We start from the raw sequence: 27,911 nt of genomic DNA on the forward strand, positions 1-27,911 counted from the left end.
CTACATGTATGACTGTGACCGGTAAACTATTCTATTCTCTATACCCTAACACACTCATTTCTAGCAGTACCCTACATATTCTACTTACAACTATTTCTATCAGGGAAAGAGAGCCAAACCAGTCTTGTCAAAACTTTAATTCTGACTACACGAATCAGGGAGAGCTGAGCCAGGCTTTGGTTTGGTTTGGTTTATTTTGTTTAAAGTCATATTAACAGCTAATGTCATTTAAGGACGGCCTCCCGTGCGTGCGACATGCATGCATGTGGTGAGTGCGTATGTGGGACTTTCCATCTGACTGACGAACTACACAGGTGTACCGGCTTAAGGGGCATCTAAACAGCAAATCCAGCCAAAACAGTTGATATTTTACAAGGCTATCAATCCCTACTAGGGTAAAATTTAATAGAAGTAACTTGATCAAATTTTGATATATATCATGTCAAACTGTGTGCCTTGCTGTTGACATTGAATTTGTTCAGTTGTTTGTAAATTTCAACAAAACACGAGAAAAATGTATGTTTCAGGGGGACATAATTAACTGATTTGTATCGCATTTATTGTGCAAAACAGTCATGTCGTTTTGTTCACAAGAGTCTAAAGCACAAAATAGGAGCATTGGTTTGACTAGATTTGGCTTTATGATATGTATTAACACTGATTTTATTTTGACCTTGAAATGCAAATGGCGGTTGTTAATAATATCACACAATTATGGCATATAAGAAGGTATTTCAAACGTCAAACATGCTCTTATTAGATACTATAAAGAACTCTAGACATGGCAGGAAGACTGTTTTTAGGGAAAATTGTTCATCCGTTCAGTTTGGGGTAAAATATATATATTTCTGAAAAAGGCCCAAAACTCACCAGTTTGACAATTTGTCTTAAAAAGTCATTCTTACTATAATCAGATGTCTTAAAAGTATGATATAGTAGCATTTTAATGGCTGAAATGCCCCCCTTTATGCCATATTTGTGAAATATCTTCCACAGCCGCCATTTGCATTTCAAGGTCAAAACAAAATATGTGTTTATACCTACATAAAGTCAAATCCGGTCCAAAAAATGCTCCTACCCTGTGCTATAGACACTTGTGAGCATGACAGATGGGCTATTTTTCAGGTTTGGTTATTTTTGTGACTTAGAATTATTCCATGCTACAACTTACCACAAAGTAACTCTATAGAAGAAATTGTTAGCATCTTCATCAAATTATTTGTGATTTTAAGACATTACATGTCCAAACAAACATTTTGGTATATTATATGACTATTTTTGTGCAAATTTTAAGATATTTATTCGTGTTTGAAATACAACATCATTCTGCTATATAGATGACCCTTAAATAGACAACCGCGGCAATCCGCATGTGTAATATTCGTGCCAAATTACCTGTACCCGGAACACTTAAATTCCGCTGTTAAATGACGAAGGAGTTCCGAATAGTATAAACAGACGGTATATCGAACAATAGAATGGTAACTTGTAAGCAGAAGTCACCATATAATCTACTCAATAAAGTTTAAACATTTCCTCAACTTTTACACATTGTATAATGCGCAATTTCGATTTTTCTTCTTAAATTTGCCTTATATATAATACTCCAGACTTAATTTCATCAAAATCCATTCAGGACAAGTAGCGATTTAAGGTTTACCTTAATAGCAAATCCACTGATATTTCTTAAGTCTGTAAATCACTACTCTGTTGCAATGGAACAAAAGTAACTTAATAAATTGTTGATGTTTACCATGGTTAACCAATGGTCCTACGGTTGACATGTTACTTGTTAAGCTACCGTTAATTTTGGCAGAACATTAGTAAAATACAAGATGCAAGAGAACACAGAAAGATCATGTGAAGCACGTACTTCCTACAGTATGCTTGTGCTTAACAGCTGAAAACGCTAGATTCTAGGAGATTTACCTCCAATGGGAAATCCAGTGTTGATGAAGTAAAACAAAAGGGAATTTCCAGAAACGTTTGAGGTTTGAAAAAAATGACCAAAAGCAACAATACACCGACAATAAACATACATAGGTAAATGTAAGTTAATTGTTCTATGTACGTCTAGGTAAGACTTGTCGTATTTATTTGAAATATTTGTGTTACAAATACAATGTAGATGAACAAATGTACTACACTGTAGTATCATATACATCAGGTTAAGTACACAAGCATGTTAACGCCAGTGCATTACAATGCTAACTCCAGTTCACTACGATGTTAACTCCAGTGCACGAGCTAGTAAACTGCAGTTCTGATTAGTCTACTATAGACTACCAAGTTAAGTAAGCTTCAAACTGAAATCCTTATAATTTGTCAATAATGAACAAATAGTCTCATCCCGTCTTCAAAAAATGTATGAAACTATCAACTAATTTCTAACAGAGTCAAACCTATTGTGCGTAACGTGATCTCATCTATAAAGTAACAAATACACTGATCAAAGACTGTAGGGCCTGGAAGGTTATCCCAAACAGGTATTTTCCTCAAGGATTCAGTGGATAAATTCCGATTGTAATCGTCTTAAGATATTGTTGGGTTTTAAAACGGATAACCAACATAGTATAGTTGGAAATAACAGAAGTATCCCTGGTTACTTAATACTTCTAGACCATCCGTCAGATAGTCCATCATGTTTCATATATTTATCGTTCAAATCGACATTTTAGACTTTTAACCTATGTCCGCTGGATGCGTCCTTTGCAGAAAGCACATACAACCCCCTATACTAAGAGATTTGGTTTATTTTGTGTTGTTTAACATCCTATCAAGAGTTATGTTAATTTAATGAGAGCTATGCTAGATTAAAGACGTGCTCCCATGTGTATGAGATGAGTGCATCGTTCATAATTAAAAATGTGCTGTCTTGCCTCTTAAATATATGGCTTCTATCAGAACACAACATGCCACTGAATAAGCTCGGCAGCGATGAGAAAGTGATAAAATAGGACGGTTAAGTGCCGCGAGTAATTTATAAGACGACCAATTTTCTGTGTTATAACCGACGTTGAAAGAAAGCGAAAAATAGTGCACGTATTTTCGCGATGTCTAAATAAACTCTTTCTTACTTAACCGAAATCCACTCCACATGTCATCATAAATCAGCAGACGTGCGCGTGAGTTCCTGTTCTAAACCTTACGATGGTAATTTCCTTGTCTAAGAGAGCATGCTTGTCTAATGTAATTACGGTTCGAACATACAAAAAGGACGTCGCCGTGGCAATACATCAATACAGAAAACAATTGGAATTTGCCGTGTTCGTCTGGACTGTATTCTGAACTTTATACCCGTCAGTTCTGGTCAACCGAAACAAATAAATAAAGTACATCATTCTTCATTAACGCCATCTTTCAAACTGGATGCACGTCTGGATCAGGAGTCGTGGTTACCAAAATCAGGTAGCAATTAAACATAAGTTGACCGGAACAACCTTCTTATGCTAATTGGGTTTCCAATTATTTATTTGTGTGACTTCAGTAGTCACTATTTGTGATCGCCTGCAGTTCGATGCCACATGTCATATGTTTTGTTCTCGAGGTGTCACATAATGAGAAAACAATGGAGAAACTCGATTCTGCAGGATGTTGACAATTTATTTCTTAAAATACAATATCATCACGTCAATTGGTTTATATACCTGGTGTATAAACCGTACATTGTAAGTAATGTATAATGCCGATTGTTTTCTTTTAATTTTTATATCCAGTAGAACGAAGATATTTGTTAATTGGCAGTAAAAGTTTCCCTAATGGTGACAATTTTAATCAATTTGATTCGGTTCGTAGTTTACATGTCTTTCAAAGACTCAAAATGAAATCATTCCAAAGGACCCCGGGACCTAAGACTTATAATGACACTCACTAGAGGTGTACGACAGGGTTACTATTTCAGCAAAATAAATATTAAAGCAATATTGTTCAGATATCTAGACGCTCACATAGAGTTAAAACAAGTGCTAGTTTAATCATGTTGAATAGGCAAATATCTTTCGGGTTATCTAAATTTTGCCTGACATTCACAAAAAGGGATCCGAGATTTCCTATATGTGCAGTCGAATGAAATGTCGTTTTTCATAAATGGTTCGTCACATGCATCGAGGCTTATCCTCTCGTTTCAGTAAATAGGAACGTGTAATTAAAGAATAACCCATTCCGAGATATAGTAAACGACCTTTACATCATCTATACAACACGTCAAATCGAAAGGGGATATCCTTACGTTCAAAGCAGTATCCCTTGCTGAATCAGGAGAAGACCGAAATGTGCTGCTATGGGAAAATCGTTCAATACTTGACTATGGGTAAGCTTGCAAAATCGTACATGTAATTACCTGATCCAATTCATTATCAAGAGATTTTCCGGCCTGAGGGGATTTTACACATAACTAGCCGGAAGCCTTTGTATCGAAGGAAACAAATACCACTCGATCTCGACGTCGTATACCATCATTTGGTCTTAAAGGTTTTCTAACATCACTAACCATAATATGGTTTGATGTCTAAGCGTATATGTTAAACTATCTCAGAACATTGTCTTACTCTTAATAAAAAAATCAAATCGGGAAAATCCGGTTTTACGGTATTTCCTATTCGATACACATTTATAGCACAGCAATAAACGTAATACTACCTGAGATTGCAAAGCAGTTCGACAGTCAGATATAGAATGGTAGAAATCGGTAGATATCATAGCTAAATACTCAACATTTTGAGATTGGGACGACTAGTTAGCCTGTTGTCGTTTTAATGTGATCGGCTGTGGTGTCCTGCTTGGTGTCTACGGAAGTATACTTCAATGAGATAGCACTATAAAGTCGGCATCAGTTCCACCCTTTCACAGAGACAAACACTAGAACTGTCCCCTGCAGAATCGTTATTTTTGTCAGTGTCTTCTATTTAGGGGATATTGGCGCGATCAAAACATATCTTATCCCATTGAAACACTTAAATTTTAATTATTTCGTTTCTGTCCTCACTGTTCTGTCTTTTTTGTGCCTTGTCTTCTTGCCATCAGTCCTCATATTGCCCTGGCTGTTGCAAGGACGTTAAGGCTTTGTCCCCTGATCGAGACATGTTGGTGTCGAGTAATTTGCCTTGTGTGTATTTTACCTTCGCCGGGAGGTCGTCCTGAGATAACCAGTTATCTTGATATGACGGTAGAAAAAAATATATAACTAAACCAAGTCACGCCATACTCTACTATTTCGATTGACCCTAAATGGCATCAGTTTCGATTGATTAATAACATGTAATTGATGACTACATAACGTGCAGTTTGAATAATTTAAACGACTATTTTTTCCGGAAGACTTATTTTAATATAGATTTTAATATAGATAGAAGAATAAATCTAGAAAAGGGATCTTATTTACATTTGCTTCCCTAGTCCTGTACAAGTACGAAAATTCGGGTCAGCAGCTTTAAATATTTACCGACTATCCAAACAAGTTTCCTTATATCCGGCATCACTGAATCGGAAATTACCTCCACCAGCAGATTCTGAAGGATTCAGATCCCAGGATTCAAAGGATGCGCCCAGCTGTGTTGGACTGAGTATTCCGCCAGTTAAAAGGTCTAGGGCTGAATTCAATATGTTCGCAAAATAATGGAGCCAGAAAAAAGCCAACATTAGCTCTGTGATCTGTGATGGTTGTGCCAACGTGCTTCACAAACCATGAGTAGTTCATTTCCGGACATAGGAATTGAAAACGATGAATTTAACCTGATAGATTAATTGCATTTTCGGTCCAGCATACGGTATCAGAACTACGATGCATTGATCTCTTTCAGAGTTTTAAATTAATACACAGAAATGAGGAAAATATGATATTTTTTTTAAAAGTTGAAAAAGAAAATATATTTGCCTGTTGGTGTGTTTGTCTGCGAGGGTGTGTTAAGCCTGTATGTGAGGGTATGCGTGTGAGGGACTGACCCCAAGGCTCCCCAACCCTTATAGCCTTTGCATGGGGCAATAAGATATATGTTTTGAACAAAAAACTCAATTTAACCCGAAAGATTAAATGCGTTCTCGTTTTAACATGCTTCGGTGCATTTATCTTAAGCTTATAAGCATGCTTTTAAACTAATATCATTGTTTTTCAGAATAATTCTCTTCTTTCTTGCCATCAAAATGACATCTCAGATTTTTCGAAAATAACGATTTGACGAATATTAAATGGACGTAGACATTACCCCGATTCGACTTAATGTTTATGTGCAGACGTCTCGACCAAGTATATGACAACTTATAGAGACAATAACAAGCTAATTTTTCAGTAATTATCTTTTTTATTGATAGGTCACGCCCACACTCTCCCGTCAGACAGGAAGTAATTGATAAGGTAGCGTCGCTGCAACATCAGACTCCGACAGAAGTTGTGCCAAAGGTTAAAGGTCAGTTGGTAATATTAAGTGTAACCAACATTTGATTGCGAAATTGAAATTCTTTAAATTTGTTTGTTTGTTTGTTTATATCATCGTTTTTGCCTGATCGATTTTGAGTTTGAATTACGGCTTCTTTATGATTTCCGTATTTTGTGATTTTGCAGCTGATATAAACAAAGAAGAAAACGGACGTTAGTACGATATAACGTTAATAAATTATTATAATATGCAATATTTAAAGAGCTTATTGTTTAATTTAAAAACAAAATACGCTGATGATATTGACATTTCATTATATTCCTCTGTCTAGCATTTAAACACATACAGAAGCGTATATGATAAAGTCTTAACACTTTGCAGCAACATTTTGTGTTTAACATAAAACTGCATGTAATAAGACCGGGTGTATTGCCATATGAAATTGAAAGACAGATGTTTAAATCTGGCCAAGACATTTTGTTTCGCTTTAAGGGCATGTTCATCTCATGCTATCAATGTACATGGCTTGTTTCAGGTTCATCATATACTCTTGATGGCAGAACGATTTTCTAATATATATAAAGATAAAAAAAAATTCTAAGAAAGTACTAATGGTATTTTGAAATTTTACAGATATGCTTAATACAGGTCATATCTCCGAATGTCATAGTTTGGGTTTTATGATATATTGAAGATTGTCAATACATTGTATTTCGAAATTTTGTATTCAAAAGGAACACCATCAAATTTCTAGATTTACACAAACTAGCTTAATTCGTTTTTGGTGCAAACTTTAGTAGGGAAAACGTTCTGAACATAGCCGAGCGTTCCTGTAAACGTATTATGTTGGTGATATCATTATATTTTGTTGTTTACAGGAGTGGTAGCAGCCTGTAGACCATCTGCCGTACTGAAATGTACTATCCGGTTTCTCAAAGACTATCTCAGAAACAACACAACTATATGCAAGCATATCGAGGTATTACATGTCACTTTGTATGTCTCTGCTTCCTTGAAGTGTTTTGTTTACTTGTGGTGTCATCTTGTCATCCGTTCCCATGTGACCCTTTAAATTACCAGGCGTTTTACTTCATAGACACAAAAATGTAAGAAATAGTTTGGGCACGCCTTTTCACCGTTGGCAACATTCAAAATGATACAGCAAATATTAACTTCGTTCGCTTCTGCTCCATCCTTCCTTGTATACAACAAATTTGAAAATTGTTTGTATATCTTTATATATTTCTTATCCTATCCTTTTGGTATTTTCCCCCTCATATCTACGTGGTCTTCCTATCATTTGTTTCTCCTGATGATGTCGCCCGACCACCCATTTTTTATTCTCAATGATGTTGCGATGACGTTACTCCCTGTGTAGCGGATCTGGACCGGCTCGATCATCGGCGACCAGGTAGCTCAGTTGGTAGAGCATCCGGCGAGTGTTCGAATCCCGGTCTGGCTATGCATTTTCCCACTCCTACTACATTTGGTGTTTGTGACCAAACCTTGTTTCAAGTGAGGTGAATACTTGACAAAGGGATACCCGAACCTTTGTTGTGAGTCGGGGTCGAAGACTTAAAAAGGGAGGGAAGATCATCGGCGATCAGGTAGCTCAGTTGGTATAGCATCTAGCTAGTGTTTGGAGGTCACGGGCTCGAACCCCGGTCTGGCCGCTACATTTTCTCCTCTCCTGTTACACCTGCATCAAAACAAGCAAATGATAGATCCATGCTTAATCTTTCCATGTGCAAGGGTTTTAAATTATACTTCCTGATTCTAACTCTGTCAAGCGTTTTCAACTGTGCATAACATTTCTATTTGTTTTTGTGTGTGAAGTAATTTGCTTTTGCTATCGATCTGGTTTGGCTACGCTGAAATAATAAACATGCTTGCAACAAATAAAGTACATTTAGGTGAAATCGATGTTTCAGTGTTCAAGATTGACATTACACACCAACTTAAAAATACGCTTTGGTAATCGAATTATGTATATTGTATTAGTAAAATGTCATGTTTTGAAAGAGCACGTTTCATTGAATTATCACCCCCTTTAAAACATGTATTCGTGACAATTCTGTTCGAAGTCTGAAATGGGTGTATTTAACATTGTTTAAAAAACATCAAAAATGTAGTAACGATGCTGTGTTTCCAAATGTGTATTAACTCATAATTTTATGTCTACGCCACTAAAGGAAATATATTCTCCTGTAACTCCAAGGCCAACATTTCAAGTTGACATATTTTATATTGTTTTACGGCATGTCAGCCATTTGAGATATTTTTGGTGAAACCATCAGATTAGGATGACATTTACAGAGAGAAAACACATTAAACTAAAATGTTAAAAGGTATCAATCTAAAAATCATTAATATCAAACGAACTGGATGCAAAACACATCATATTTAATGGTATAGTTATATTGCACGTAAATAAGTAAATGCAAGCGATGCAGAAATTGTATCTAGTAAGCATTTCATAAACGTAACATTTCAGACAGGTTTCACAAGTCTGTTTGAATTCGGAGCACTCCATGATAAAATGCTTGACAGTAAAAGGTCACAGGCATGACATGACAAAAGGGAGGATCTTTCATCCGCCTTTTCATTTTTGACCGTATAAACATGTCACTAAGATTGAAATAAAAAATAACCCAAAATCTCCACATGGCCTAAGTTCGGAGTCCGGCCAATCGACATTGTTTATTGACAGAATCAACACATGTTTAGCGTATATCTGACAAGCCAAGGCCAACAATGCCATTCCGTCACCGCATCACACATCTTCTGCATTACCGTCGTGTCCAGATGAGGCCAGAACTGCGTCTTATCTCAGATTGTCTTATGTGAAACTGTAGGGAAATGTGTGGGGTTATATAAGTCCGTATGGTTTTGTATTATTTAACGTCCTATCAATAACTGCATCCCTTGTGGCACGGGTTACATTTCTCCCATTAAAAACAATTATACTGTACTCAAGACTGAAATCATCTCGACGTAATTAACGTTCAATAAGGATAGGGATTACTCATCCCGTTAGCATCGTACAAGACCAGTCAATAAGTGATTCGCTTAATCACATGATTAGTGAAAATCTCATTTCTCATTTAAATTTCCAAATCTGTGAATGAATATATCTTTAAATATGCAGGTAAAAAGAGACTGAAAAGTATTATAGTTTCATAACATTTTGTCAAGTTAGGTTCACCAGAAATGATTTAATTAGGAATTGAAAATTATTGTTAAACTGCGATCAGCCTTATCACCTTTTGAACAATGAGGCACTGCCCCTAAGTCGTTATTCCAGGTTTAGAAGCTAGCCACCAAACTTAAATGAATTGAAAATAAAAATAAAAATGTCAGTTTACATGAAACAATGTTGATAGAAAAACAGCGGAGTTATTCTTTCTTTAATCCGAAATTTGAAATTGGGTAAAAAAGGATTTTCATTATAAAACATGGAATAATAATTATCTTTGCGATAATGTGATATTAACATTGATAATAATCATTCGACTCTGGATTTGTGAGAAATGTTATACAGACAGTAGTTTCACCTTCTTTACTAAGACTACAATCTAAATCAATATATCGTTTTCAATAGCATTCGTCAATATAATAAAAGCTGATAATACCAGCCCGGACATAAGTTAGATTGGTTTGGTTTTATTTGTTTAACGTCCTATAAACATCTAAGTTAGAATCCAGAATACAAAGCAAGTAAAGTATTACTGATATGAAAATGACTGTGTAGCCAGCTATGGCTTGACAGTGGTTGAATAAAATTGTGTATTTGTGTGGATAACATTGGTGCGATCAAGCATCAAATATTGGTTAAGGTATTTTGGCATGATTTCTAAAAGTAATATACCTATCATTACAGAATTTGACAGGTGAGTTGGTATGATGTCACGTATTACCAGTTGAAATTACATAATGCTTTTGGTTGCCATGGCAGACACGTGCCTATTCAATGGTAATATCCTTGTTGACGCTGTGGGCTACCTGTATCTGGACAAGACATTTAAAGAGAAATAATCATCTTAAAGTACACGTAATAGGGACCTTTTGTGGGTTACTGTCTCTCATCTAGCCCCAAGTAAAGAACAAAAATCTTCTATTCAGTATTCTCCTTGTTTGCTCGTTAATTTTGAAGAACATCTATCAATATTTGACTTGTGGCTACAAATCGCTAGCGATTCCATCTTTTTGTGTCGTGCTTGCCACAGGCTCAAGTAATCAATTAGCTCCGTAAATACTTTTCCAAGTTAATAGAGATATTTTATCAAGTCCTTTAAAAGAACGATGATCGCTAGGTAATAGGCTATCATTTGACACCCTCGTTGAAAAGGCGATTCCCATGGCACCCTGGACCTTTTAATAAGCCCCTAACAATGCCATATCTGTCTTCATCTAAAGTACAGACGCTTTAAAGTAGTCTGGCTCGTCATCAGGGATATCATCTTTAACGGTTCGTTGACTTGGAAGAGATATTAGGATACGCTTGTGAATAGTACACAGTTTATAGGCATATGTGTCTCCAAATGATATGTACGTTAATCATTGTATCTAGCGACGATAGGTTGGTATGCCAGTAATCATATATTGCGTATTTATTACTTTCCTATAACGTAATAATGATAAAAGATCAGAAATTGCTTTCAAAATGTATTTGGTCGTGCGCCGTCCGCCGTGCGTAAACTTTTGCTTACAATCTTCTATCATAACGCAAAAGCAGATTTCAACCAAATGTTGTCTGATACATCATTAGAGAAGGGAGTAATAATCTATATAAATGGGGTTGGCTCTACCTTTGGGGACAGAGGGGCAGGGGCCCCAAAAGGGAAGCTTGACTTCAATTTTCCTTTAAACCGCTACTCCTCCTTAATTACTGAATGGACTAAAGCGAAAATTTGGCGTGAAGCATCATTTAGGGTAGCTTGTGATAATTCATATTAATGAGGTTAGTCTGACCGATCGGGACAGAGGTGAGGGCCTGAAAAGTGACATTTAAATGAAAGTTTGTTTTAAACGTTACTCTTCTTTTATGTCTGAATTGATTGCAACGAAATTTGGTCAGGAATAGGGAGAAGGCAATCATGATTTATATGAGGCTGGCCCGACCCTAGGAGTCACAGTAGCTGGGGTCTCGATAGGGTAGCTTAGCTGAAATTTTGCTTTAAAGTGCTACTCCTCCTTTTTGTTTTTACGAATTACAGCCAAATTTTGCCCGGAACATGATATAAATAAATCTGATCCATTCCCTTTGGATGGAAAGGCACGTCCTTGCTGTAAGTCTTTGTCAGATGACCGTTCAGGTACCTAGTGGTCTTGTTAGAAAACCATTCTTTTAACTTTGAGCCAACCATCTTCCATTCGAGGGTGTTACTACGGATAAAAACACCTTTCCCTATCCACTGCTAGTTTACGGACACTATAAAAGCTATCATGCATTTGTTTAAAATCTGCACACTCTTGCCGTGAAATGCGTTACTGTAAACGGTTGATAACAACCCTATTTTTATACTTACCAGATAATACTATCATATTTCTTGAACGATATCTAACTGCCGATATGCAGTAAAACAATACAAAAAGGATGATAAATAAAAGTAAATAATCGATATAATAACCTCACTTAGGAACCCATAACGTCAATCTTAGCTATCTCATATGTACTTTTAAGCATACCAAGTAAAGAATTAAGTTTGTATGTCAACTGATAGCTTAAGTCAGCTTCAGGCAAAGCGGCCGAGGCAGTACGTTTCAAAGCCAATACGGGGCGTCTACGAGTTCTGCTAGAACAAAAATCTTCATCCGGAAAAAACGGAAATTAAACGTTATAGAGTTGCCGATTTGCAATGTTGATGTTTATTCATACATGTAGCGTGGAGTAACAGGGATTTCTATTGGTTTTGAATTGCTTAATAACGAGCATTTGGCGCCGAGGAAATCCTTCCTCTAAAATCAATCTTTTGCTGTCGTTCAGATTATCGTGCTGATAACAAGCTAGTACAGATAAACTTCCCGTCGGACAGCCCTGAGTGGTTAAAGTGCTCATGAACTTTTCTATGCAAATTATTTCAGAATTCTTCATTCCAGAAGCTAAATTAGTTTTAAGGTAGCAAGGAAAATATGGAGATTCAAAATCCTTTTTCCAAATCGACGAAATCGGGGTATTGTCGTCTCGTCCCCATGGCATCCGACTGTCTATCTGTCCATAATATTTGTGATTGTAACTCCAACATTTCGTTGAAAGTTGGTAGACCAGAGTTGTAGATGTGCATGGACGGAGTAATTAGGGATTGAGCCATCTAATGTGAGTTTTACTGCCGATGAGAGATTTACACTTCTCTTTGTAGAGCTTAGCCTGGAATGATTTCGGCCATTTCATATTGGCCAAATTGTGTTACATGTAGTGACAATTTAAGATCTTGCAATAACACCAATGGGTGGCTGGAGGTAGGGCAACGGATATGTACATGTCGTTCTCATGTTAGGATTTTTAAGAGGCATCGCGAGTGCGGTGAAGTAATCATGCTGTCCTTCAGTACTTTCGATTCCGGATCCAGAAACTCAAAATCCCGAAGGCCAAACTTTACTAAACCTAACATGGTATTACACTATGGTAGGCATATGTGTGATAGGGGTTTAAAATTCAAAAGATCGTTTTCAACGACGGTTTCTCATGTGTCCGAGATGCATACATGCGGTGAGAGTGTTTGTTTCGAGAGGCGGCGGTATGTTCATGGTTGTCCCTACGATAGAGCGGAACTGATGCAAACTGTATAGTGTTACATCAAAGCATAGTGCTGAAGACATCTAACTCCCAACACACTGAGTATAAAGCAGGAGCAGCAACTATCATTAGAGACTCAGGTATGCCTCTGCCAGCGGGAATAATCCAAACCTTCCTCACCGGGGCGAACGCTGAACTGCAGACCACCAAACGTGAGGCATGACATTAGAAAAAAATAAAATAGAAAGATATTAAATCATATCCCAAATGTGGCCTCTGACACATATACGACGGGACAGGAGGACCAAATCGTCATGTTAACCTGTAGCGTAGAGCTGTTGAAAGGACGTTAAGCCATATGAACCAAACTATATATTCATAAGTTACCACGTGTTTTGGTTCGTTTGTTATTTGACACTAGCCATGTGTGATTTTAGAATATTAATTTTCAATTTGAAGTTGGATGTATTTCTTGTTTAGGTAGTATTTTGGACCTATATAACCCCCATGGACCATACATAAAGGAAGCCTTCGTAACCTTGAAGGATATTTAGTAAGTGTTTTACAATCTAAACGGTGCATTAAAAATGCACTGATCATTCCGGCCAAAAACAGTGCGAAAAAATCGGCATGAAAAATAAAAAATAATTCAAAGATATATATTAGTCATTCAAGTATATAGTTTGGAATATAGATGTGGCTAGTATACTCATATCTTGTGCTAGAAGACCGACGGCTTTTATATTAGAGATGCATTGCTGCCAGCACGTGCTATCTGTTATAATACCCTAGAAATCCTGAACATGTAAAACAGGAGGTAGAGCGATAAAACAATCTGAATAATGAAAAAACATGTAAAACTGAAGGGAAACAAATCTGAATGATGGGAGGACATGTAAAACGGGAGGTAGACCAATCTGTTTATTGGATTACATGTACCAATGAAAAATGGGAGGGATACAAAACTAAGTCAAATCGTGATCATTGTATTAAGATTTAAATTATAAAATAATGGCGTCATCACAAATATAGCGTTTTTATTATCATCAAAGTATTGCTCAGCTGTTCATTGGAATCTAATTTAATGGCTTTAATTAAAGCATGTCTCAAATCTAAGCCAGTGCACAGCATCATTAATTTTTTGTGTTTTCATTTAATCAGGATCGTATCAGAAATATCCGAAGAAGCTCTAGCACTATCCGCCGTTCCCTATCATTAACGATGTACGGCTTCTATTTTGTTTCCTTTCCTGGTTCGGTTAGTGACATTAACTGGCTTGGATAACCACAAGGAAACGATATCCGGTTTTATGTTGACTTCGAACTGAAATGAAACTCTACACTTCTTATCAAGCAAATCTATAGCTTTTGCCTGTTTCGCGATCTGTAATAAATCTTGAAGCATTTTATCACGGATTGATTTCGGCTTTATATGGCTGACATCCTATCAACAGGAATGCTCATTTAAGGACGACTTTACCTTGTTTGCCCTCTATGTTTTGGAGAGATCCGGAAAAAGTTGGTGTTATGTCTTCGACTAAGGCCGACGACGTAGTGCTACCTCACTGAAGTATCCATATCTATAAAATTAACAGATTTTATTTGTATTTCATTCGCTAAAACGATAGCATGAAAATGTGCAATGTATTGAAGACTATCTTTCCTTTTGCGCTTTACCCGACTTTTGGATTTTGTTTTCTGCGGTCCAAAAAGTCGGCAATCAGCTGGTCGAGCACGTGAAACAGGAGGAAATAAATAATGTAAATGTAATTCATATGATAAATAGAATTTGACATTTGAATGATGGTAATTGGTCACCTGAGTTCTAAAGTATTTCAATGAATGTGACCATTTTTGGCCCCAACTATCAGCCCTTGGGGGCATGTCAGGGTCAACAATTGCATATTGTCAAACTGTCAGAATTAATTCCAATAAAAATTCAACAAGATCATTAAAAATGTCATTTCCTGATATAAACTATAGTAAAGTCGTATCCCTTCCCAGGAGCAAACGTGAGACCAGAGTCAATTTGAACCATTTCCCCCACCTCACAGTCCCCTTGGGCAGGGGTCAAAATGACATGACAAACGGACTGGAGATTGGACATCAGGCAGAGTCAATGAGTTGTAAATGCAATATAAATATCACAATATCACACCTAACCCCTCCTCAATTCTAATTCAAGGCAAGTTGTTCATACCGCAGCCTCCCAAAACACACATATAATATACCACACGCATCCACAGAGCACGCACGGGAGACCGTCTTTAAATGAAATTAGCTGTTGATAAGAGGTTAAACAAATAAAATCAAACCAAACCTAGGAATTTTGACCGTGGCCAATTATACTTACATATTTGAAGTTGAACTTAATAAACATTACAAAATGTATTGTTTTGTTTGCTAATGAATTTGGCCAGACTAACATCATCATTCTGTGCATATTGAAAAATGAGTGCACACGCCGTCTGCACCTGTCTGATCAGTATGCGTACTTCAGGTTAGGACATGTAAAAAAACGCCAAATAGGCTTATTTTGAAGGAATACTTCTGGGTCAGAAATAACATACATGTGAGGTTATCAGCGCTTTAGATCAAGTGAATGGATCCTTCTGTTCGATCTACATAATAGGCCTCATGCACATTACGACTCTGACATTTCAATGATAATTTCAAAGAATGCAGGGGTACAAATACCTAATTCCCGCCCAAGACTGATGTCTGATTTTGTTATATTCAATTTTTAATTTTAATGTAATTGTTGCTCTATTTTCATAATGTAATACCGCTTATGGATTAATATTTTTTAAAGGTTTTACCGATAATTAAAACGGAACAAATTAAGATAATTTTTGATTTTTCAATTGATGTTTGATGTATTTCGTTTTTGTGGTTCTATATTATCTATAAATGACCCTCACGCTTAACAGTCGTAAATGGTAAACCTGAAAAATCTCGTGCAAGGGAAAGTTTAAAGTTTAAAGAATGCAAACCAAATCAGCATAGCTGTGGGTTACGTGTAACAAGACAGATAAAGATAGATTTCCTTAACTATGACACCATCAAAACATCTTCAGTTCGTAAATCCCCTTGGTAATATCGTTAAATCGTAATGTCGTATAGTTGCCGCAAATGAAAGTAGATGAAAACACCGGTAATTCAATGAATTATTAATACGTCGGGTGATCGTAGACATGATTGATTTCTGAAATCGATAAGCCCGAACGTGGAATCGGAGAAGAGAGCACAATTATATGGGCTCTAATTTGATTTCCATGGAAGCTGCCAAATGGTGATCCAATTTTGCGCACATTTCGACGATGGCTGGTTTACGTTATTACATACATCTAGTAAAAGGAAGGTCAAACAAGGTCAAATTAGGTAACGCATCATCCGAGGTCAAATCGTTTTGTGAGTTATTGGAACATGAGCAGCCAACGCATCTTGCTCATTCACGCACATTCAGGTTTGCAAGTCAAACTTCTAAAAGAAAGTCCTCATCAACAGACAGAAAACGACTTGAGAATAAATACATGTTGATGTGATCAGGGAAAGTGGTAAAAGTGCCAGAGCCTAACTAAATTAACACTAATACGGCGCAAAGATTTCCCAAATTGTACTCGTGCGATTTCCTTTGCATGCCGAGGCGTGATATAAAGACGATTCATCTGATTTCTCGTGATGACGTGGGAATTATCGGACGTTCCATCAGATTTGTGCTATCACAAGGCGACAAACACAAACATATCAAAGCCTCCCAAATCAATCAACAACATTCACCACACGCATGTACCTTGAACACAGCGGAAGCTGTCCTTAAAGGTGTCCGGCAGTACGTTTCACTGAGGTAGCATTATAAAGTCAACATCACTTCCGCGCTGTCAGAAGGAGACGGACACAAATAAACCACAGCCCAAAAAACACATACATACACAACATGAGTTTCACATCTTAAACACAGGGGAGGCCGTCCTTAACGACTATAGATGTTGGTAGGACGTTAAACAATAGAAAATCAAACCACAGGGGAGGCCGTCCTTAACGACCATAGTTGTTGATAGGACGTTAAGCAATAGAAAAGCAAACCACAGGGGAGGCCGTCCTTAACGATCATAGCTGTTGGTAGGACGTTAAACAATAGAAAACCAAACCACAGGGGAGGCCGTCCTTAACGACCATAGCTGTTGAAAGGACGTTAAACAATAGAAAATCAAACCACAGGGGAGGCCGTCCTTAACGACCATAGTTGTTGATAGGACGTTAAACTATAGAAAATCAAACCACAGGGAGGCCGTCCTTAACGACCATAGCTGTTGATAGAACGTTAAACAATTGCAAATCAAACCACAGGGGAGGCCGTCCTTAACGATCATAGCTGTTGATAGGACGTTAAGCAATAGAAAATCAAACCACAGGGAGGCCGTCCTTAACGACCATAGCTGTTGATAGGACGTTAAACAATAGAAAATCAAACCACAGGGAGGCCGTCCTTAACGACCATAGCTGTTGATAGGACGTTAAACAATAGAAAATCAAACCACAGGGAGGCCGTCCTTAACGACCATAGCTGTTGATAGGATGCTAAACAATAGAAAATCAAACCACAGGGGAGGCCGTCATTAACTACAATAGCTGTTGATAGGACGTTAAACAATAGAAAATCAAACCACAGGGGAGGCCGTCATTAACTAAAATAGCTGTTGATAGGATGCTAAACAATAGAAAATCAAACCACAGGGGAGGCCGTCATTAACTACAATAGCTGTTGATAGGATGCTAAACAATAGAAAATCAAACCACAGTTGGGGCCGTCCTTAACGACCATAGCTGTTGATAGGATGCTAAACAATAGAAAATCAAACCACAAGTGATAACTTCCTACGTGTTACTATCTATTGCACGTTCAGCATTATTATAATACGAAGGGTGTGGTCTCATGCTAACGAGTCTAGGTATGGCTTTTTATTGTGGAGACACTGAGCGTGTCACAATGATCCTATCTTCTTGGGCACTTTGATAGGACTTGCATATTAGATCTAAACTTGATAAGTTTCGTTATATAATGGCCAGCCGGCAAATCGTATGTGTTAATTATTAACCCAATTCGTCATCAAGGACTTCGTCCGAAGGTTGGTGCCTTTCGCAAATCGCAGATCTAATTGGGAAAATAAAAGGGAATTGTCTGAAGTGCTATCTTATATGTAAACAGGGATTTGGATAAGATTTGCAAGCCGTAAAATTTCGTGGGACAAAAAGAAGAAAGTAAAAGGAACTTTCTTAAGTGATATCTTATACGTAAAAAGGGATTTGGATAAAGGAGGTGGTGCATAGGAGGGTTAAATCGGCCCACAGCGATTTTTTTCCCGGAAACATATTTTTGTCAAAAGCATAATATCCCCGATTATGTGGGAGGAATTAATTTCCATTCCTCAATGTATATATTCTTTTTTTGGTGATTTCATTATTTCTCCATCAAACTGCATAAGAAGCTAATGTTTTGACCACTAATTATTATAGAACACATTTTTATTTCCTATTTGTGAAACAAATTCACCCCATTTGTTTAAGGTTTAATTTTGTATATGAATCATCACGCTCCGTGACACTAAAATTAAATTCCAGCCTAGTTTGATGTCTTCTTTGTGAAAATCATTGTTTTTAACTTTTCATTTAAAGTCTAATACCACAAAGTTATTGATGGAGTACTATCAAAATTTCCGGTTAGAAATAATCTATGGATATTCATCAACATTTAATGAAACAAATTTATTTGGTTAATTACTGGATATGCAAAGATTTTATTATTTTAAATCCATACACCCCTAATTTTGGACAACATATCAAAGTACCGAATGTACTGAAAAATAGAGGCAAATGCTAAAAATCCAACAAAAATAACAATGCAATCAGACTTTACTACTGGTGCCAGACAGGGTGCTCCTTTTTAACCCTTGTTTTTTTAATACAATTTACTTCATGACCTTTCTTTGTATGCAAAAATCTTTTGTTATCCAGTAATTTTTGATGATTGTTTTTGGTTGTGTATTAAGATTAATATGCAGACATGTTTTTTTAAAGCAAAATTTGATAGTACTCCAACGATTATTACATTTTATATACTTAACAAATAAAAGAAAATTTCAAGAAGGTAAATTTTTAACTGATAATTTTGTTAAAAAAGCTGTAATTACACTTTCTATTATACAAAATCATACTAAACACACATGTTTTTATAAAATATAACATGACATGAGACTATTAATGCAATATGAAATTTATCAAGTAATTTTGTACGAGAAATATATTGAATTTAAAAGGGAGGGTACACATTTTTTACAGAAATCATGTTAGATGGCGCTGCGTATACAGCATTTGCCAATTTTCGTATTAGGGTCTAAAATGACATGTATTTGGTAAAAATCTATCATAATATCATGCCTAAAATAAGATTCGGCCGTGGGCCGCCATGCACCACCTCCTTTTGATCAGGGACATCATGATTTGATTGCATGATCGGAAGGTCCGGCCAGTTGGGTGGCATAGTGGTTACACACTTGCCCTTCACCTACACGGCCGGGGTTCGATTCCTAGATCGAACGTTAAAGGGTATGGGGGTCACCTGCCCGAATACTTTCTCCGGGTACTCCGGTTTTTTTGCAAAGTAAGACCGCTTTAGCACTTTCATTCGGGTCAGCAATAATGGTTGAAATAGCATTACTTGTTTTGTAATTGTTGTTAACTTAATAAAGGTAGTAGTTGGTTAACAACATCCGGCTTGCTCCCAATAGGGCAGATGAACGGGACCGGATTGGGGAAATAAAGGATTATGATAAGATGGCATGTCCATTACTCGGTAAAGGATACTCAATGTTCTGCAAACGAACTGTCTGGATTCGTAGTTGGCGTAGGGGTCTTACCCTGACAGGGGAACGATAGTTTGTTCTTGCTACTTCAGTTTAATATGATATCGACACAGGCATTTTGATCAAATTTTATCGGAAACATTCTAGTGTTAAAGAGAATCAATGATGATTGACAAGAGGGTCTGATTTTCCTGAGGGCGGAGTAAGGGGTCAAAAAAGAAAATTAGATGTATATATATGTACTTTGATTTTTATCAAATTTGGTCTTGAATATTGATAAAGGCGTGGACGAATAGAGGAAGTCAAAACAGGTTTTTATTAAAATTGAGTAGATTTGCCAGGATTATCAAATTATCCCGCCAACCATAGCAGGCTCTCTGACTCGTCGCTTCTATGTTGGATTTCCTTCCATGTTTGAGATATTGGGTAACGTTTTCCCTAAAATAATATCTACTACATTTTCTTACTTAACCCCTAAAAGATGTAAAGCAAACTCTATGATAAGTTGAAAAAATCGATGATTGCAAACAAACTGCCCGGAAGTAAATCATTAAAAATGTCGTAAACCTTTTTCGAAAATTTGAAGTTATTTCTTCATATATTAAAAAATTGTTGTAGATGATTATAAATTTTGGTGAAGGATATTGTTATTTTACTTGGAACAGACATGTCGCTGTCTCGCAGAGCTGATCTGGAATTACGTCTTCATCCCGACCATGTTGGTTTGATGTGTTTGTGATGTAACATGACATTTCTAGAAGTAGTTGTGTCGCGATTTTGAAAACACGGAGAAAAAAAAAGCAAATAGACTCGTATTTTGACTATTCCAGTCAGCCAAAAGTCCGTGTGTTTAGATCTACAGTAGATCAACTTCTTGTGTAAGTAAATTAATAATTCTATAAAACACTATAAAGGTCATTAGGGCAAAAATAGTGATTAAAAGATATATTAAGAATTGACAAAACACGGACACTATATCAAACAAACAAAACATGTAGAAATGTAAATATACATTGGTACACTCACGTTTAGTTTTGATTAAAATTTTTGCTGTGTTTACTTAACTCATGTCATACAGAAAAACTCTCAGATAGTTCCAAATTTTGTATATATTAACGGTTTTAAAAAGACTTGCTATGCTGTTGTAAAAACTTTCTCTTGTAAGTTGTAGATGAATGCTAATCCAATAAAACGTTTTTAACTGTAAATAGCTCACGGTATCCGTTGAACTGAGGCTGGACATCACGCTTCAATAATTAGGAATCCGTTAAATATGTATGACCCATTCTAAGACGGGCAAGGAACATCTAGTCTCAGCGATTGTTTGTGACAAGGATACCATTTACCGATATTTGCTTTAATAGAGTGCAATTTATTGTCTACATATCGATTCCATTATTCTAATACTCTGAAAAAACATTTAATTACAAATAGCAAAAAATCGGTAACATGACGTTTAAAATCAGTAAGTTGAAGTGATAATGCCCGTTTCTGCAGTGCAATCTGTCTTTTCTTTGTCAGGTATTCCTGTACGTCTATAAACCCTAAAAAAACACAAGATGTGAGGAATGATTGTTTACTAAAATTAATAGTTTTCGTATAGCTATTATCCAGATTTTCTGTTGCAAAGACTCTGTACGACAGATAGACAGAATAGAAGGTTGTTCTCGTTACATTGTTAATTTAATGTCATACCTCTAAGGATACAGTACGATCGACACTGTGATGTTCCAGGTGTGGAGCTGGCAGATAAAATAAACTATTTTTGTAATATAAGCTATTTATAGTAAAGCTGATAAAACTATGTGCATTGAAGGAGGCTGTGTCGACAAGGCTGTTACAGTAGAGTGTGTTGAAGTCATATACAGACGATTTAAAGGCAGAGATGCCAACCTTTCATTTCATTAAGATAGGAGTAACCGACACACAGTGGGCGACGGAAGAGTACAGGGGGGGGGGGGGGGGGGGGGGGCAAGGGGGCCTCGACGGAAATTTGTAAATGCCAGAAGATGGCATTTCAGCCGCCCTTCTCATGTTTTTAGCTTTCTGTAGTCCACCATATATAACTCTATAATAGGCATCATACTAAACATGTCAGTATTGTATTCAAGACAACTTAAACAAACACAATTGTACCTGCTGCCCCCATTGCATGATCGTAAGAGGCGACTTAATTTGGGATCCTATCTTTTCTCTTCTTTCTGAACAACTTTATTCTTCCTAATGTCTCCCTTGACAATGCCTCACTTTTGGCCTTTAGTTGAGCGTTCGCCGCTGTGAGGAAGGCCTTGGGTTCTGTCCTCTGGCCGAGACATACCAGAGTCTCTAAAAATGGTAGTTGCTGCTCCTGCTTAGCGCTCAGCATACAAGGAGTGGGACGACTGGTTCGCCCGTTGTCAGTATAATGTGTCCGGGTGGGGTGTGCTGCTGGGTGTCTTCGGCAGTATGCTTCAGTGAGGTAGCACTATAAATCGGCAAAGGTTCCGGCCTATCACAAGGAGACTTAACACGAACATACCGCAGCCTCCCAAAACACACATACGCACTCACCACACGCATTCATGTCGCACACACGGGAGGCCGTCCTTAAATGACCTTAGCTGTTAATAGGACGTTAAACAAAATAAACCAAACCAAACTAAACAAACACCTTTAACTAAATTTTCTTTCAATGCTAACGTCTTTTTATATCGACAAAATGGTTGGCATTTCATCAAGTTATCTGTTTCACTCTTTACATCCCTAAGAACTGCTGTACATGATCTTGTTGAAGCAACACTTTCACCCCTGCTTGACACTGTTGCTACTTTATTTGTCACTAGAGCACAGTGTTTTAGTGAGTTGACATATTTGGTTGGAACTTTTGGTTTTCCCTTGACCTATTTCAGGATCTACAGTTGTTCAATTTAAGGGAACCTGTTGATAAAACACACAGAAAAGTTCATTTCCTGGTGGTTTTTTAAAATATGAATTACAGCAGCATTCAATAATACTTCATCCCTGTAAGAGAAATTCTTATACGGTACAGACGGTATGGACCTTTTCCTCTCCTGAGGAAAACCTATGGATCTTATCCTCTCCTGAGGTAACCGTATGGACCTTTTCCTCTCCTGAGGTAACCGTATGGACCTTTTCCTCTCCTGAGGTAACCGTATGGACCTTTTCCTTTCCTGAGGTAACCGTATGGACCTTTCATTTTCTGAAGTAACCGTATGGACCTTTTTCTCTCCTGCGGTAACCGTATGGACCTTTTTCTCTCCTGCGGAAACCGTATGAACCTTTTCCTCTTCTGAGGTAACCGCATGGATCTTTTCCTTTCCAGTTCCCTTATTGTATGCCTTCTGTACAACTTTATTTCCTTCAGCAGATAGACTGGTTTGTTTTGATTTTTCTGTTCAGCTTTCTTTCCATCATATGCATCTACACCCTCTCTTGTACTTTTCAATGTTTTCCTGAAAAATTCCAAAAAGGCTATTTAAGCATTCTCTCCAAGCATAAACCAAGTGATTATCAGCTAGTTGAAAGATGTTTTTATATTTTTTGGTTGTCACATCATGAATTGCTGTCAATTCTTCCAGTCCCTTTTTTGAACTTTTGTCAGATAGTATTATGTTCCGACAAGTTGGTCCACAACAACTAACAGTAATGTGTTGGTTCGTTTCTCTGCTGCTATCAGGTGACAAGAGCAACCTGAAAATAAAACATATAAATACAAATGTACATTAATTTCTATGTAGACCCATAATCTGAGTAATATAATTATGTCTTAAAAAAAACTAAAAGCAAAACAAACAAAAAAACAATAAAAAAACAACAACAAACAAACAAAAACCAACATCATGATCTACATTTCTAAGGTATATGGAACATTTTTCAACCTAAAAGTTATTCTTAATTAGCGTTGCTTGCCTTTTAGTACATATATATGTTATATTCCGTAAAGTAATCAAGAAAAGTGGTAGATAACCATGAAAAAATGTGAGGTTTTATTTCTTCACAAATGACACCACACTTTTGTGTACACCACTCATAACCGATTCATTGTCTACAGTAAAGCTCATACAATTGTCCCTTGGGATGTCTCTTTGACGAGGCTCAGCATCCATCAATCTGCAATTAATAAAACGTTTTATTTACAATTACTATTCGTACGTGATTTCGGAGAAAAAGTTCATTGAAAAAAGTTAACCTTCTTTAAATATTGTTTATTGTTGTTTTTTATAATTTAAAACAATACAAAGAGAAAGATTTAAATTTCACATACCATTTAATTCATATTAACTTTAATCACTATTTAACACAATATTTCCCCTATGGTGGAACAATATGGCCACAGCTTCAAACCAATTATGGCTAGATCCTGAGAGGGATCTCACTTTCTTTCTAATATCTCGTGGCCGCCTGTGATAAACACTTAATGACCCGCCAGTGCCTCCCTGGTATCAGAGATGGCATGTATCCCCTCTGTACATACAGAGTGGGTGAAATTCAAGCCCCTGTCCCCAATTTCTCCAAATATCTACCTGTCCTGGGTAGCCAAGGAGGACAATACCCCCTAGCGGTATCGCTAGTGTAGTGGATCCCTCCAGTACCCGTGAGTGGATCAACCTTGGGAGTTCCATATTTTGGAATACCCATAACCTGCCCTCCCCGGTAAACGTTTGTAGAACCTTACATATATATATTTGGGCTATATGGTGCATGGATTGTATATCCCAGAGCCCCAGAGTGTGGTAATAAAACCTTGAGACGCAGGTTGTAATTAACAAAGAACTGATGTTCAGTTGTCGCTGGGCGTATTCTTAAATAGCTGTGCATAGATTTAACTGGATAAACACACTGATCTGCCACTTTGGAAATAATTAATGAATATGACAGACCCGTTTGATCTGTTTTTGATGCACGTATGCACACCCTTATTTTGTCTCCTTCCTTATTAGTAAACTGAATATTCCCTTTTTGAGAGGTCTAGAAAACTTGTCATTAGTTGATGCAGCGGTAAACTCCCACCCTGAGAAAACCAAAAAGAGGCTTAACTGAAAGCAGCTGTGAACAAGCTAGACCCATACTGAGAAGAACACACTGAGGGGAGGGATATTATTAATCTACCTAGCAGAGAAAGTGCAACGATATCCACCCGTTTATCTCCCCTTTTTGCCCCCTCCAGGAGTTTTGAAACTACAAAACTTTTCGCGTTTTCTATCACCCCTCGAATTTTATAAAAGTAGCTTAAAGCGCTAATGTATGTACAAACAGTATTAGGTGCACGATGATTTAGCAATCTAGTTAAAATCTAGATGGTCATTTTCACTACGTTACATGAGCAGATGTTCAGGTAACGTAGTGAAAATGACCATCTCGAATTTAATTAGATTGATGATTTAGTGATAAGAAAGCGATGTATTTAGCGATATGAGATATAGGAATAGGCCATTCCCGTGGAAGATTATATTGGACCAGATAGTTTTTAAATTGTTGGTATGCCTTATCATAAGTAGCCCTAGTACTATGTGCGATAGAATTTGCTAAGAGTCTACCTACTTCAGCGTTAAGAGCTGCCACACCCAGGTTGGTATATGCTCCGGATTGGGGTCCGCCTCTGCGGCCAGAAGTTTGAACCTTTCCCACTGACAACGAAAAATCGAATCAGCGATTGAATTTTTAGACCCCTCCATATGCTCAGCTTTCAAGATGATATTGTATTTCAGACAAACCACCACTAAACGCTGAACCAGTGTTATGACTAATGGGTTCCTTGAGGATTGTTTATTTATTATTGTGCACGTCGCCTGTAAAACAATGCTTTTTTATTACACATGTCCCTACTCCAGATATGTAGTTCGACGGTTACCGGAAGTAGCTCAAGGAATGTGATATTCCTCGAAATAGGCATACCTTTCTATTCAGAAGGCCATGGGGCATATGCATCTATCAGTCGGCTTCAAAATGCACGACCAGGTCTAACAACCCGACAGGCAAAATTCAGCGAGCCTATCGGTTCCTGCAGCTCAGGCAGGGTAACTTTCTTTTCAGAAATTTGTTCCCTTAAACTGTGTCCTTAACTTGGCTAACTTATCGCCTGGAAGTGTCAAACTCGACACCTAAGAATGTCAACACTGTACAAGGGCCTACTGTTTTGTCACCGGCTAGAGGAACCCCCAGCAAAGAACAATTTTCATAAAATACATTCATAGTATCTCTACATTGGCTTGTATCAGATGTGCCTCCGAACAAAAAATCATCCAACCATCAACCTGAAAACCTAGGAGATCAAACTCACTTGGTGATATTGGCAGTAATCTAAAGGCTGACTTGATGTCAGATTTCCCAAGCAGGGCTCCAGGGCCTACAGTTTGTATCATATTGATAGCGCCATCTATGTTACAGAGCACTCGGTTACATCTATAAAATCATTAACAGAAGTTGATTCAGTGAATGAAAGGTGGTGAATAACTCTTTAATCCCCTTCTTTTTTGGAACTAGGCCTAAAGGGGAAATTCGCAAAGTTGGCAAAGGGGAACATGTAAATTGGCCTGCTATCCGTCCGGCCTGTATCTCTTTCTGGATTTTTTGCCTAAATTATTTCCGGAGATAATACAGCACTACGAAGATTTTTTTTTGCTGTAGTAGGTAAATGAGGCCCTTTATATTTCAGGGAAAAACAATACCGAAAACCATGTAGTAATTCTTCTACTGTTTTCTAGGGATATGCAGATCAAAGTGGTGACAGCGGTTCTAATTTAATTTAGGAGTAGCCTTATGAATATATTGACCTATTTCTTGCTGCACTTGATTTTGGGTTTTGTCCCCCATAAACTGCGTATGCGTGTGTAAATTTGCAGTTGGCCCCAAAGGAACAGTGCCCCTTATTGGACCCCTAGCACTCATTAGCCCGTGAAGTACAAAAATCATCTTCCTGTGTGCTGGACCCAGCTGTTGGTGCCACCTCGTTCAGTGATTGAGTGGGAGTTACTTCCCTTTGTACGGGCCCCCTGTTGGACATGTAGGGGGATGCCCACCACACCGGGAGAACTTTCCTTCCTCCTCTTGTTTGCCGAATTGTCAGCCTCCTAAAAACGGGCTGACACTCTCCTTAGCCTTTTCCCCGTCCCCTGGCACTCGTTTTGTGTGAAGATTCGTTTCTGCCCATGACGATGATGATTGGTTGTAGATTTGTAAAGTTTGTGTGTCAGCTATGCTGCTGCAATGGAACTGTTTGTGGTCAGGGTCACTCAGACGCTTACGTATCAGCTGTAGGGATGACGAGTTATTTCCCTTGGTCCTTACTCTAATAAGGCTAATACATGCTTGTTTTAAAGGAGATCATCTTACATTACATTAATAATCTCAATTATATAAAATTACATTATTTTTATCAAAACTCAATGCAAATAGTTCAAAAATCTAAAGGTCTTCCTGACTACAACCTCGTTTCTGCTTGAATAATTCGAGTGCGCATGCGTGACACTTTGGGAAACAACACTTAGCATGCCCTACAATGCTAGATGTGGTCATAGGGAATTCGTTCCACTGATTTTTAATTGAAGTTCATTATAAACTCATAACCGACACTGATAAAGTGTTCAAGTCCAAGTTCTTTATTTACCAAAATCCCTAAGGCCTATATGTATACAAGATAAATATATTCATGTACCATGAAAATTGTTCGATACGTAATTATCCACGCTAATCAATTTTGTCTTTTGCTAGCCAAGTATAGATATTTACCTAAATTTGACAACTCTATAACATTATTAACAGATAAGAGTTGGATTAATTAAAAACAGCTGGTCTTTTCTAGTAATAGTTTTATATATTTTACCCTCAGATCTGTATATAATGGACATATCAAAATAAAATGAAACAGTTTAACTTGCAACTGAGCTCGACCGACTGAACGGCAAATAGGATATGATGTCTATGTTATTTTTCCTCTGAATAT

At 37.3% G+C, this 27,911-nt stretch overlaps 1 protein-coding gene across 1 annotated transcript in view; it reads left to right on the forward strand.

Moving 5' to 3' along the window:
- The window catches only part of LOC117338400, a 58,956-nt gene that overhangs the window by 25,181 nt on the left and 5,864 nt on the right, over window positions 1–27,911 (forward strand). The window contains exons 3-4 of the mRNA XM_033899749.1: window positions 6,307–6,401; window positions 7,250–7,350. Of these exons, the coding sequence (XP_033755640.1) occupies window positions 6,307–6,401; window positions 7,250–7,350 (196 nt within the window). The remainder of the gene's footprint in view (window positions 1–6,306; window positions 6,402–7,249; window positions 7,351–27,911) is intronic.

This window comes from Pecten maximus, chromosome 11 (genome assembly GCF_902652985.1).
Source record: "Pecten maximus chromosome 11, xPecMax1.1, whole genome shotgun sequence".
In the NCBI taxonomy this organism is placed as follows: Eukaryota; Metazoa; Mollusca; class Bivalvia; order Pectinida; family Pectinidae; genus Pecten; species Pecten maximus.